At 44.5% G+C, this 14287-nt stretch overlaps 1 protein-coding gene across 1 annotated transcript in view; it reads right to left on the reverse strand.

Moving 5' to 3' along the window:
- Positions 1-4713: 4713 nt before the first annotated feature.
- Positions 4714-14287, reverse strand: part of LOC139415493 (regulator of G-protein signaling 6-like) — a 102894-nt gene continuing 93320 nt past the window's right edge. The window contains exons 13-17 of the mRNA XM_071163596.1: positions 12150-12275; positions 7777-7963; positions 5544-5633; positions 5237-5296; positions 4714-5060 (exon numbers count right to left, since the gene is read on the reverse strand). Of these exons, the coding sequence (XP_071019697.1) occupies positions 5016-5060; positions 5237-5296; positions 5544-5633; positions 7777-7963; positions 12150-12275 (508 nt within the window). The 3' untranslated portion in view covers positions 4714-5015. The remainder of the gene's footprint in view (positions 5061-5236; positions 5297-5543; positions 5634-7776; positions 7964-12149; positions 12276-14287) is intronic.

The following is a 14287-nucleotide window of genomic DNA, read 5'->3' on the forward strand; positions in this document are numbered from 1 at the left end:
CATCTGTTTGACATTTTCTTTAGTTAAATGTGTTCTGGGATAACAGCATCCCGCTGAAAATGACTAGAATGTAAACATCTGTAAAAAACCTCTCATCTTAGTGCAAGTCGAGGTCAAAACTCGGCATCTACTGGCTTCATTTTGTAGGCCTATGGTTTTCACCTTCACATGGTACATGAGTGTTAGTACTTTCGTCTCTCTCTGCACATTTATACACCTGTTCCTTCTCTGTGATCATTACAGACAAGGAACAGTTTGTTGTGTCATAGTTAAACCATCCAAGGCTTTTTAACTTTTAACCTTGATATATATTAGTAAGAGCTTGGGGGTCATTCAGGGACTTTTTTAGCCTTCACTCACAATTACATCCTTGTTTTTCAGGCCTGACGTCTGACCTCTCTATAATGGTCCCGTGTGACCCCTGCTTTCCCTGACTAGTAGTCTTCCTGAGCATGTTGAGAACCTTAGGGCCAGTCTGTTTGTGATATCAGGTCTTCCTGAGCATGTTGAGAACCTTAGTGCCAGTCTGTTTGTGGTATCAGGTCTTCCTGAGCATGTTGAGAACCTTAGGGCCAGTCTGTTTGTGGTATCAGGTCTTCCTGAGCATGTTGAGAACCTTAGGGCCAGTCTGTTTGTGGTATCAGGTCTTCCTGAGCATGTTGAGAACCTTAGGGCCAGTCTGTTTGTGGTATCTGGTCTTCCTGAGCACTTTAAATAAAAAATGGGTGTCACAAGATTTCTAAACCTGTACTTTGTATCACAAGCTCATCAGAGTTGATCAAAGTAAACCTCTGTATTTGTGTCATTGCGGAATCTCCTTTTCATTATCATGATCAATATCTTTTACAATCACTGTGAAAGATGCCTGGACATATATATCCAGCCATGAATGCTGATTGGCTGACAGCCGTGGTATATCAGACCGTATACCAAGGTATGTCAAAACATTCATTTTAATGCTCTAATTACGTTGGTAACCAGTTTACAATGACAATAAGGCACATCGGGGTTTTGTGGTATATCGACAATATACCACGGCTAATGGCTGTATCCAGGCACTCCACGATGCGTTGTTGGTAAAGCATTCCAGGTGAACCTGGTTGAGAGAATGCCAAGTGTGTGCAAAGCTGTCATCAAGGCAAAGGGTGGCTACTTTGAAGAATCTCAAATACAAAATATATTTAAATTTGTTTAACACTTTTTTGGTTACTACATGATTCCATTCAATAGGTGTTATATCATAGTTTTGATGTATCACTATTATTCTACAATGTAGAATAACCCTCAAATGAGTAGGTGTGTCCAAACGTTTGACTGGTACTGTACTTTCTACTTTCAATAATTTATTTTTCAACTGATACCTGGTTGACGAGTCCTGTGACACATGTCTGGGGTCCTAGGAGCAAGACAGAGTTTTGTCGGCCAAACCGTTCAGACGCAACAGATGTTTCCGTGCTCATTTTTGTCTGTGTCCTGGTCTGCCACTTTCAGATGTTATGGATTGAGACGCAGCCCAATACAAATATGGTGGATTGAGACACAGCCCAAAACAAATATGGTGGATTGAGATGCATCCCAATACAAATGTGGTGGATTGAGATGCAGCCCAATACAAATGTGGTGGATCCCAATTCAAATGCGGTGGATTGAGACGCAGCCCAAACCAAATATGGTGGATTGAGACGCAGCCCAAAACAAATATGGTGGATTGAGATGCAGCCCAAAACAAAAAGAAAACAAACAACATTTTGGAATGGGGATCTTTATTTTATTTTGTTAATTAGGGGTGTGTCATTCAAACTCTTTTTTATTTTTTTTAAGTAACTAAAATCAAATCAAGGCTGAAAAACTCAATAGAAAGAGCAGAACAGACCGTTATGTTCCCCTTTCCATATACTGGTCTACTGGTCTACTTCAGAGTGACGAATGGAAGATAAGGTGCTTATTCTAAATCCATTATAAACATCATTTAACCATTTTTATGTTTATATAATAAAGGTTTTATACAGTAGTAACATGAGCTGAGATAAAGTAGAAGTCTGACGTTCCGTTTGGTTATAGAATCTATTAAAGGAACCAGAGAGCCAGAGAGAGAGCCGAAGTGAGCCAGAGAGAGAGAGAGCCAGAGAGAGAGAGCCAGAGAGAGAGAGCCAGAGAGGGAGAGAGCCAGAGAGGGAGAGAGCCAGAGAGGGAGAGATACAGAGAGAGAGACAGAGAGGGAGAGAGACAGAGAGGGAGAGAGCCAGAGAGGGAGAGACAGAGAGGGAGAGACAGAGAGAGAGAGCCAGAGAGAGAGAGAGCCAGAGAGAGAGGGAGAGCCAGAGACAGAGAGAGAGAGAGAGCCAGAGAGAGAGAGAGAGCCAGAGACAGAGAGAGAGAGAGCCAGAGAGAGAGAGAGACAGGGAGGGAGAGGTAGAGAGAGAGAGAGAGAGAGGGAGAGAGCCAGAGAGGGAGAGAGCCAGAGAGGGAGAGACAGAGAGGGAGAGACAGAGAGGGAGAGACAGAGAGGGAGAGACAGAGAGGGAGAGACAGAGAGAGAGAGCCAGAGAGAGAGAGAGAGAGAAAGCCAGAGAGGGAGAGAGACAGAGATGGAGAGACAGAGAGAGAGAGCCAGAGAGAGAGAGCCAGAAAGAGAGCCAGAGCCAGAGAGATAGCCAGAGAGAGAGAGAGAGAGACAGGGAGGGAGGGAGAGAGAGAGCCAGAGGGAGAGAGAGAGAGAGAGCCAGAGGGAGAGAGAGAGAGAGACAGGGAGGGAGAGAGAGAGAGAGCCAGAGAGAGCCAGAGAGAAAGAGAGAGCGGGCAGAGTTATATGTTGATAAACTACACAGTGACTGCGTCCCAAATCGCACCTTATTGTCTTCATAGTGCACTACTTTAGACTAATGCCCAGGCTAGGATGTTGCCAGTCTCCACTACTTTATACTAAGGCCCAGGCTATGATGTTGCCAGTCTCCACTACTTTAGACTAATGCCCAGGCTAGGATGTTGCCAGTCTCCACTACTTTAGACTAAGGCCCAGGCTAGGATGTTGCCAGTCTCCACTACTTTAGACTAAGGCCCAGGCTAGGATGTTGCCAGTCTCCACTACTTTAGACTAAGGCCCAGGCTAGGATGTTGCCAGTCTCCACTACTTTAGACTAAGGCCCAGGCTAGGATGTTGCCAGTCTCCACTATTTTAGACTAAGGCCCAGGCTAGGATGTTGCCAGTCTCCACTACTTTAGACTAAGTTCCAGGATAGGATGTTGCCAGTCTCCACTACTTTAGACTAAGGCCCAGGCTAGGATGTTGCCAGTCTCCACTACTTTAGACTAAGGCCCAGGCTATGATGTTGCCAGTCTCCACTACTTTAGACTAAGGCCCAGGCTAGGATGTTGCCAGTCTCCACTACTTTAGACTAAGGCCCAGGATAAGATGTTGCCAGTCTCCACTACTTTAGACTAAGGCCCAGGCTAGGATGTTGCCAGTCTCCACTACTTTAGACTAAGGCCCAGGCTAGAATGTTGCCAGTCTCCACTACTTTAGACTAAGGCCCAGGCTAGGATGTTGCCAGTCTCCACTACTTTAGACTAAGGCCCAGGCTAGGATGTTGCCAGTCTCCACTACTTTATACTAAGGCCCAGGCTAGGATGTTGCCAGTCTCCACTACTTTAGACTAAGGCCCAGGCTAGGATGTTTCCAGTCCCCACTACTTTAGACTAAGGCCCAGGCTAGGATGTTGCCAGTCTCCACTACTTTAGACTAAGTTCCAGGATAGGATGTTGCCAGTCTCCACTACTTTAGACTAAGGCCCAGGCTAGGATGTTGCCAGTCTCCACTACTTTAGACTAAGGCCCAGGCTATGATGTTGCCAGTCTCCACTACTTTAGACTAAGGCCCAGGCTAGGATGTTGCCAGTCTCCACTACTTTAGACTAAGGCCCAGGCTAGGATGTTGCCAGTCTCCACTACTTTAGACTAAGGCCCAGGCTAGGATGTTGCCAGTCTCCACTACTTTAGACTAAGGCCCAGGCTAGGATGTTGCCAGTCTCCACTACTTTAGACTAAGGCCCAGGCTAGGATGTTGCCAGTCTCCACTACTTTAGACTAAGGCCCAGGCTAGGATGTTGCCAGTCCCCACTACTTTAGACTAAGGCCCAGGCTAGGATGTTGCCAGTCTCCACTACTTTAGACTAAGTTCCAGGATAGGATGTTGCCAGTCTCCACTACTTTAGACTAAGGCCCAGGCTAGGATGTTGCCAGTCTCCACTACTTTAGACTAAGGCCCAGGCTATGATGTTGCCAGTCTCCACTACTTTAGACTAAGGCCCAGGCTAGGATGTTGCCAGTCTCCACTACTTTAGACTAAGGCCCAGGATAAGATGTTGCCAGTCTCCACTACTTTAGACTAAGGCCCAGGCTAGGATGTTGCCAGTCTCCACTACTTTAGACTAAGGCCCAGGCTAGGATGTTGCCAGTCTCCACTACTTTAGACTAAGGCCCAGGCTAGGATGTTGCCAGTCTCCACTGCTTTAGACCAAGGCCCAGGCTAGGATGTTGCCAGTCTCCACTACTTTAGACTAAGGCCCAGGCTAGGATGTTGCCAGTCCCCACTACTTTAGACCAAGGCCCAGGCTAGGATGTTGCCAGTCTCCACTACTTTAGACCAAGGCCCAGGCTAGGATGTTGCCAGTCTCCACTGCTTTAGACTAAGGCCCAGGCTAGGATGTTGCCAGTCTCCAAAGTGTACACTTTCTTGTATGAATTACACAAATCACATGGGCTCTAGTCAGAAATAGTGCACTATATAAGACGACATGGTGCCACTTGAGACGCAGCCACTCGCCCAGTGTCAGATCTAAGTGACTTATTGCATGATGTCTGTCCTCCGCTGGAGCTCAGGAAACTGATCTGGAGTCAGTTATGTGGGCGACGTTGTGTCCAGGCCCCAGTAAGGCCTCTAAGCCTCAACACCACTCTCACCCACAGTGGATCAGCTCCAGTGGGCATGGCTGTCTTACTCTAGCCCCAGGCCTGGTTCAGGACATCAGGCCCGTCAGCCGCTTGCCCGTCAGTGACTTGCCCTGAAGAGAGGAGGGAATTAATATGATGGTTGCCTTGTTGGTTTAAGGTGACAAGTTTTGAAACAAAGTAGTGGTCGGATTAATCTATTATGTATAGGTGAGACAGACAGAGTGACAGAACAGAACAGACAGAGAGAGTGACAGAACAGAACAGAACAGGAAGTAGAGCCACTGACCACGCTGCGTGTGAACTTCTCCAGAGAGGTGCGTCTTCCCTGCTGCTGCTCCGTCTCAGGCTTGGGCACAAAGCATCATGGGAAGAGAAGAGGAGGGAAGAGAGGAGAGGAGGCAGAAAATAGTTTAAAATAAAGCAGAGGACAGAAGTCAGCGATGTCACCGATTCAGACCATACAGTAGTTTACTGACTGCAGAACCTGGAAATCTCCGACAGAGGGCAGCACTTTACTATGTTAGATGCTGAGGACTGGTGTCTAACTGCAGTCTGCCCCAGGCGAACAGAGACACACAGAGAAACAGACACACCTTCTTCCTGGCCATCAGAAGGTTCTGGTAAGCGTTGGAGCGGAGGTACCGTGTGTAGCTGTCACTCTTCATCAGCTTATAGATGTGGTCCTGAAACAGGAGAGAGAGAAGGGGGAGACAAACAGGGAGAGAGAGAAGGGGGAGAGAAACAGGGAGAGACAAATGGAGAGAGAGAAGGGGGAGACAAACAGGAAGAGAGAGAAGGGGGAGACAAACAGGAAGAGAGAGAAGGGGGAGAGAAATACAGGGAGAGAGAGAAGGGGGGAGAGATATGTAGGGAGAGAGAAGGGGGAGACAAAGGGGAGAGAGAGAAGGGGGAGACAAACAGGGAGAGAGAGAAGGGGGAGACAAACAGGGAGAGAGAGAAGGGGGAGACAAACAGGGAGAGAGAGAAGGGGGAGACAAACAGGGAGAGAGAGAAGGGGGAGAGAAACAGGGAGAGAGAGAAGGGGGAGAGACAAACAGGGAGAGAGAGAAGGGGGAGAGACAAACAGGGAGAGAGAGAAGGGGGAGAGAGAAGGGGGAGAGAGAAGGGGGAGAGACAAACAGGGAGAGAGAAAGAGGGGTTACAGCAGCACCTAGAACATCTGACCTGGACTCTGACAGTTAGACAGAGACAGACGAGGGAGAACAGAAAGATAAAAGGACAAGTTGTCACACCTGGACTCTGACAGTTAGACAGAGACAGACGAGGGAGAACAGAAAGATAAAAGGACAAGTTGTCACACCTGGGCTCTGACAGCCTAAAGAAAATGAACGTAACGATATTCCAAAAGAAGTCCGGATCTCAGGATCACAATAATTATATTGACACAAACTACACGTATCTAGGGACTAAATATCAGCAACACAGGTATATTTCACATGGCTGGGAATGAGCTGAAGCAAGAAGAGCATTCTATGCCATTAAAAGGGAAAATTTAAATCGAACTTCCATTTAGAATCTGGCTCAAAATGTTAAAATCAATTAGAGAACCAATTGCTCTACATGGCAGCAACTTATGGTGTCCACTCTCTAATAATGAATTGACCAAATGGGACAAACATCTAGTTGAAATACCGCTTGCAGTGTTTTACCAGACTGTACAAGAAAACCCTAAAACAACTAACGCAGAGCAGAATTGGGCCAAAACCCCCTCTCTATTCAAATACTTAAAAACCAGTAAAATTGTACAACCATCTAAAAACCAGTGACCCCCAAAAACACTTAATCACACAGCCCTACAATATCCAGAGATGAAACATGAGAAGAGTTATTATCATTCAGTACAACGAATTAGAAACTATAAAGGATGAAGACATTATTATTTATTGGGTGAAAATGTGCGTCCTCCTGCCACAAGCTGTGAAACAGACGGTGAAAAGTGCAATGTAAGGACAAAAAATATTTCCCCTCACTTTGTTTTGGCTTTCATACTATGTCATGTTGCTTCTGAGTCATGTTGACACTGGTACAACTAATACTCTCTCTATAGACACAACTTTGGCAGTAGAACGGCCTTACTGAAGAGCTTAGTGACTTTCAACATATACAGTATGAGAGAATGAGAGAGAGACAGAGAGACAGAGAGAAACAGAGAGAGACAGAGAGAGACAGACGGAGAGAGACAGACAGAGAGAGAGAGAGAGAGAGAGAGACAGAGAGACAGAGGGAGAGAGAGAGAGACAGACGGAGAGAGACAGACAGAGAGAGAGAGAGAGAGAGAGAGAGACAGAGAGAAAGACAGAGAGACAGAGAAAGACAGAGACAGAGACAGAGAAAGACAGAGACAGAGAAATTTGTGTTTTAGCTGTATTTCAGCTTTCAGGGTGTTGGCCTGTCTGTCTGTAACATAACCTACCTGTCTGTCTGTAACATAACCTACCTGTCTGTCTGTAACATAACCTACCTGTCTGTCTGTAATATAACGTACCTGTCTGTCTGTAACATAACCTACCTGTCTGTCTGTAACATAACCTACCTGTCTGTCTGTAACATAACCTACCTGTCTGTCTGTAACATAACCTACCTGTCTGTCTGTAATATAACGTACCTGAGCGTCTTCGTACCTGTCTGTCTGTAACATAACGTACCTGTCTGTCTGTAGTATAACGTACCTGTCTGTCTGTAACATAACGTACCTGTCTGTCTGTAACATAACCTACCTGAGCGTCTTCGTACCTGTCTGTCTGTAACATAACGTACCTGTCTGTCTGTAACATAACGTACCTGTCTGTCTGTAACATAACGTACCTGAGCGTCTTCGTAGCTGTATCGTCCCGGGTCTTTAAGGTTGGCGCTGGTGCGTTCGTAGCTGTGTGAGTCCAGGTTGATGGAGCTGGAAGCGCCTTCTGCCAGAAACTCTGTCCAGATCTCCTGAGCCCGTTCTGCCACGTTCTCCAGAGGCTGCCTCTTCAGATCTTGGACAGCCAACCAAAACCTATTGGATACAGTAAGTAAGCAATAACCCACGTGAGGTGTGCGATTATTCCCTGATAATGTTGTGTGTTATTAATGACTGGCACAACTGCCAGAATCAGATGACACCATTTCACTATACTGGCTATTGATGCCTTCCCTTCAAACAGCAGAGCCTGTGACTGTAACATAATACACAGTACACATATAAAAAATATGATAAATGATATATATAAATGATATATATATATATATATATATATATATATATATATATATATATATATATATATATAGTACCATTCAAAACTTTGGACACATACTTCATTCAAAGGTTTTTCTTTAGGAGAGATACATATACTGAATACTTGTTGGCTGCTTTTCCTTCACTCTGTAGTCCAACTCATCCCAAACCATCTCAATTGGGTTGAGGTCAGGTGATTGTGGAGGCCAGGTCATCTGATGCAGCACTCCATCACTCTCCTTCTTGGTCAAATAGCCCTTACACAGCCTGGAGGTGTGTTTTGGGTCATTGTCCTGTTGAAAAACAAATGATTGTCCCACTAAGCGCCAACCAGACGGGATGGAGTATCGCTGCAGAATGCTATGGTAGCCATGTTGGTTAAGTGTGCCTTGAATTCTAAATAAACCACAGACAGTGTCACAAGTAAAGCACCATAACACCATCACACCTCCTCCTCCTCCATGCTTCACGGTGGGAACCACACATGCGGAGATCATCCGTTCACCTACTCTGCATTTCACAAAGACACGGAGGCCTAAAGGGGACTGACAGCGGACAAAATTCTCAAATTTAGACTCATCAGACCAAAAGGAGAGATTTCTACCGGTCTAATGTCCGTTGCTCGTGTTTCTTGGCACAAGCAAGTCTCTTCTTCTTGTTGTCCTTTAGTAGTGGTTTCTTTGCACCAATTCAATCATGAAGGCCTGATTCACACAGTCCCCTCTGAACAGTTGATGTTGAGATGTGTCTGTTACTTGAACTCTGTGAAGCATTTATTTGAGCTGCAATTTCTGAGGCTGATAACTCTAATGAATTTATCCTCTGCAGCAGAGGTAACTCTGGGTCTTCCTTTCCTGTGGCGGTCCTCATGAGAGCCAGTTTCAGCACTTGATGGTTTTTGAGACTGCACTTGAAGAAACTTTAAAAGTTGTTGAAATGTTCCGTATTGACTGACCTTCATGTCTTCAAGTAACAATGGACTGTCATTTCTCTATGCTTATTTGAGCTGTTCTTGCCATAATATGGACATGGTCTTTTACTAAATAGGACCATCTTCTGTATACCACCCCTACCTTGTCACAACACAACTGATTGGTTCAAACGCATTAAGGAAAGAAATTCCACAAATTAATTTTTAACAAGGCACAACTGCTAATTGAAATACATTCCAGGTGAATACCTCATGAAGCTGGTTGAGAGAATGCCAAGAGTGTGCAAAGCTATCATCAAGGCAAAGGGTGGCAACTATGAAGAATCTCAAATATAAAATATAACACTTGATTGGTTACCACATAATTTTGATGTCTTCACTATTATTCTACAATGAAGAAAATAGTCAAAATAAAATTAAGAAAAACCCTTGAATGAGTAGATGTGTCCAAACTTTTGACTGGTAGTGTAAATCCTATAACACTGAGGTAACCTACACAGGGGTAAAACTGAGACACGTCCTGACATTGGAATGTGCAGTAAGCCTATAACTGCTTCACCCACCATTGACTGCACAAACAGTGAACACAGCAGAGTGGAGAGGAGTGCCAGATAATTGTAATTGCCTCTCATATTACAATCTATCCGTATTGATGCGTGGTCTGGCCCTGCAATATACAGACTGAGCCAGAGAGACAGACAGACAGGAGGCCACTGCAAGAGAGAGAGCAGTGTGGGGGAAAGCGAGAGAGACAGACAGAGAGAGAGAGAGAGAGAGAGAGAGAGAGAGACAGAGACAGAGAGAGAGACAGAGAGAGACAGAGAGACAGACAGAGAGAGACAGAGAGAGAGACAGAGCTATGGTGAGTTAGTGGAGGTGTGGAGGTGTGTTTGGCAGCTGAGGGCTGGACAGAGAGAAGGTGTGTGTGTGTGTGTGTGTGTGTGTGTGTGTGTGTGTGTGTGTGTGTGTGTGTGTGTGTGTGTGTGTGTGTGTGTGTGTGATCTACTATCAGTCTAGTCCACTCCGAGACTCTGTTATCCTCGTTAGTAGAGCCCCTTATCAGAACATGCCTTCAGAGGCAGGACACACACACACACACACACACACACACACACACACACACACACAAAATCCACTTTTCATCCCAGTTCACGGGTGGCAAAGCCTCTCACTAAAGGGGACTGACAGCGTTCCTGACCCCCCTGAAGAGAGGCCTAAAGGGGACTGACAGCGTTCCTGACCCCCCTGAAGAGAGGCCTAAAGGGAACTGACAGCGTTCCTGACCCCCCTGAAGAGAGGCCTAAAGGGGACTGACAGCATTCCTGACCCCCCTGAAGAGAGGCCTAAAGGGGACTGACAGCGTTCCTGACCCCCCTGAAGAGTGGCCTAAAGGGGACTGACAGTGTAAGAGAGGCCTAAATGGGACCAGTAGATAGCCATGGTAGGTGCTGAAGGGTCAGTGCTAGCCTAGCTGGTTCAGTGCAATCAGAGTAGAGGTGACTTCCAAACAGATGGGAAGGTCTTGTTGATTTGGAATTCATTTTAATGTAATCTCTTATTTATCCAGGCGAGTAAATTAAGAACCGATTCTTATTGACAATTGTCTGAAGGAGAGGTAAAGGATGAAGAGAAGGTGAAGCTAGGGGGCACTATTTTTATGTTTGGAAAAACAACGTTCCCAAAGTAAACGGCCTATTTCTCAGGACCAGATGCTAGAATATGCATACAATTGACAGATTAGGATAGAAAACACTCTAAAGTTTCCAAAACTGTCAAGATTTTGTCTGTGAGTTAAACAGAACTGATATTGCAGACTAAAACCTGAGGAAAATCCAATCAGGAAGTGCCCCTGTTTTTGAAATCTCTCTGTTCTTATGCATCCCTATTGTGCATTTAAAGGGTTATCAACCAGATTCCTTTTTCTGTGGCTTCCCTAAGGTGTCAACAATCTTTAGACATAGTTTCAGGCTTTTATTTTTGAAAAATGAGCGTGAAGGATCACATTGCGTAAGTGGACAGGTGGGGGCTCTCAGAGTGAGTTGGTGCGCAATGGAGTAAGACGGCCATTGTTCCTCCCGCTGTTATGGAAAAAGCTACACACTCGGTTTACATATTTACGAATATATATTTTAAAAACTACCTGAGGAATGATTATAAAAAACGTTTGACATGTTTCTGTGGACATTATGGAGACTATTTGGAATTTCCGTCTGCGTTGTCGTGACCGCTCTTTCCTGTGGATTTCTGAACATAACGCGACAAACGGAGGTATTTTGGATATAAAAATAATCTTTATGGAACAAAAGGAACATTTGCTGTGTAACTGGGAGTCTCGTGAGTGAAAACATCAGAAGATCATCAAAGGTAAACGGTTAATTTGATTGCTTTTCTGATTTTCGTGACCAAGCTTCCTGATGCTAAGTGTACATAATGCTATGCTAGGCTATCGATAAACTTACACAAACGCTTGGATTACTTTCGCTGTAAAGCATAATTTCTAAATCTGAGATGACAGGGTGATTAACAAAAGGCTAAGCTGTGTTTTCCTATATTGCACTTGTGATTTCATGAATATGAATATTTTCTAGTAATATTATTTGACTGTTGCGCTATGCTACTCAGCGTTGCTGATGACAATTATCCCGGATCCGGGAGGGGTGGTTCAAAGAGGTTAGAAGAGTATGAGGGGAAAGATTGTAGGTAGGGGATAATTGGAGGAGGTAAGAGGAAATTGGGAAAGAGAGGAATGGAGGGATGGGATGGAGCTAAGAGATCGGGTGATGGGAGAGGATGAGGGGAGAGGAGGAAACATGGAGGGATGGGATGAAGGGATCTGGTGAGAAGAAATAAGGAAAGGATGAGATAAAAGGATGAGTGAATAAAAGCAGGAAAAGAGAGGAAGTGTGTGTGTCTCACTGTAGATTATCTGAGCTGAACCCGGGGAGAGAGTAAAAGGAGGACGGATCAGTGGAATGGATGAGAGAAAATTAAGAAAACAAGGGAAGAAAGGAGGAGAGGAAGTGTGTGACTCACTGTAGGTTCTCTGAGCTGAACTCTGATTCCAGGAACTTGAGGAACTGATCGCGACCTGCCGGATCCTTCAGAGCTTCTTCTAGAGAAAAACCCCACTTCCTCACTCTCTGTTGACTGGGCTCCTTACTAAGGGGTAGAGGAGGAGAGAGGAGGACAGGCGATAACGAGGAGGAGAGGAGGAAGAAACAGTTTGAATTCATGAAAGGAGCAAGATAAATAGATAGGCAGAAAAAAATGTATAAATGTGATCTCAAACACCACATGTTGGACAAGTGGTGATAGAAATGTAGAAACATTGGCAGTATAATACTGTAAAGGCAGTGTTCACATGACACCTTATCATTTAAATCACTGCAGGACATTTCCCTCTAAACCCGAAATGTAATTAATCCATTTATAAACATTATGAAGCTACATTAGTCTCAATGATTACATGTCTGGGTTGATTAATCTCTAAATAAGTCAAAGAGAGACCAGAAGAGTTACACAGGGACTACACACCGTGCTCAGCAACAACCTCGTCCACCATGAAATATCTTTCATATCTGGGTCTGATAGTGGTATAGGACATTAGGAGATGTCATTGCCCTTTGTTCAGACTTTAAGGACGATTATCCGAAGCCCCGTTTATACCTGGTTCTAACATGTGTCCCGATCTTGTCCACATTCTGATTGTGACCACATTTTTTTAGACGGGTGTAGAAGAGTAAAATACTCATTGTGATCCGATCCTCCTGCTCACCTCTGGAGGTAGTCAGACGCTCATTGTCTGGATATCTTACAAGTGTAGACAGATCTGGACAGAGAAACCATTTAAATCTTCATTAAAAATAAACTTTTAAATCATTGACGGGTGGCGCAATTGACTGATTACATCAATATGTGTCTTTACAATAAATATGTACGTAATATTTTGAAATAACAGCTGTGAAACTATTTCCAAAAAGGAAAGGACCAAGAAATATGGGCACAATGCAGATACGTTTTAATACCACGTGTGTAGACACATTTCTGGAAATCTGATCACAATGCAGATATGTTTTAATACCACGTGTGTAGACACATTTCTGGAAATATGGGCACAACGCAGATATGTTTTAATACCACGTGTGTAGACACATTTCTGGAAATATGGGCACAATGCAGATATGTTTTAATACCACGTGTGTAGACACATTTCTGGAAATATGGGCACAATGCAGACATGTTTTAATACCACGTGTGTAGACACATTTCTGGAAATATGGGCACAATCAGAGTGTCTCACTGTAGACTCGTCAGGACAAAAGGACACATGTTGGCACCAGGTATAAACGGGGCCTAGGGATTTGCATCTGGATATCAATCAAGTGTAAACAGATCTGGAAGGTCAAATCATGTAAATCATCATTCCCCTGGCCTCTAAAACCCATTGGCACATGGTGTAAATAATTATCTTCAAAATACATACAGTCATATTATTTTTCGGAAAGAATAATCTGTCAAATAATCTGCATGTAGGGAGACGCCAGGAAATCTGATCACGATGCAGACGTAATGAACGAATAACAGACAATATTTTACGACCATGTGTACAAACGGCTACAACGTGGGGCACAATCAGAATGTTTTTATTTATTTTTTATTTTACCTTTATTTAACTAGGCAAGTCAGTTAAGAACAAATTCTTATTTTCAATGACGGCCTAGGAACAGTGGGTTAACTGCCTGTTCAGGGGCAGAACGACAGATTTGTACCTTGTCAGCTCGGGGGTTTGAACTTGCAACCTTCCGGTTACTAGTCCAACGCTCTAACCACTAGGCTACCCTGCCGCCTGCCGCCTAGTGGCTATCCTGGGGCGTGGACGAGATCAGGACAAAGGACACATGTTAGAACCGGGTATAAACGGGGCTTTAAGACATAGGGGACCCCTGAGATAGTGGCTCTCTCTCTGATTATTGGTACTTTGATTTCATCCTTTAATAATGAAACAAGACGACAATAAGTTGTCATTGTCCATCATGTTCCTCTCTCTGTCACTGAAGGTGATTTTGCAGCTGAAGTGGCTCGGTGGATTAGTTAGTTGAAAAAGTCATGAATGGGGTGTTTGTGGGAGAGACACAGACCAGAGACAAATATGTATCATACAGGGAAGTAAC

This window comes from Oncorhynchus clarkii, chromosome 8 (assembly GCF_045791955.1).
Source record: "Oncorhynchus clarkii lewisi isolate Uvic-CL-2024 chromosome 8, UVic_Ocla_1.0, whole genome shotgun sequence".
Taxonomy (NCBI): domain Eukaryota; kingdom Metazoa; phylum Chordata; class Actinopteri; order Salmoniformes; family Salmonidae; genus Oncorhynchus; species Oncorhynchus clarkii.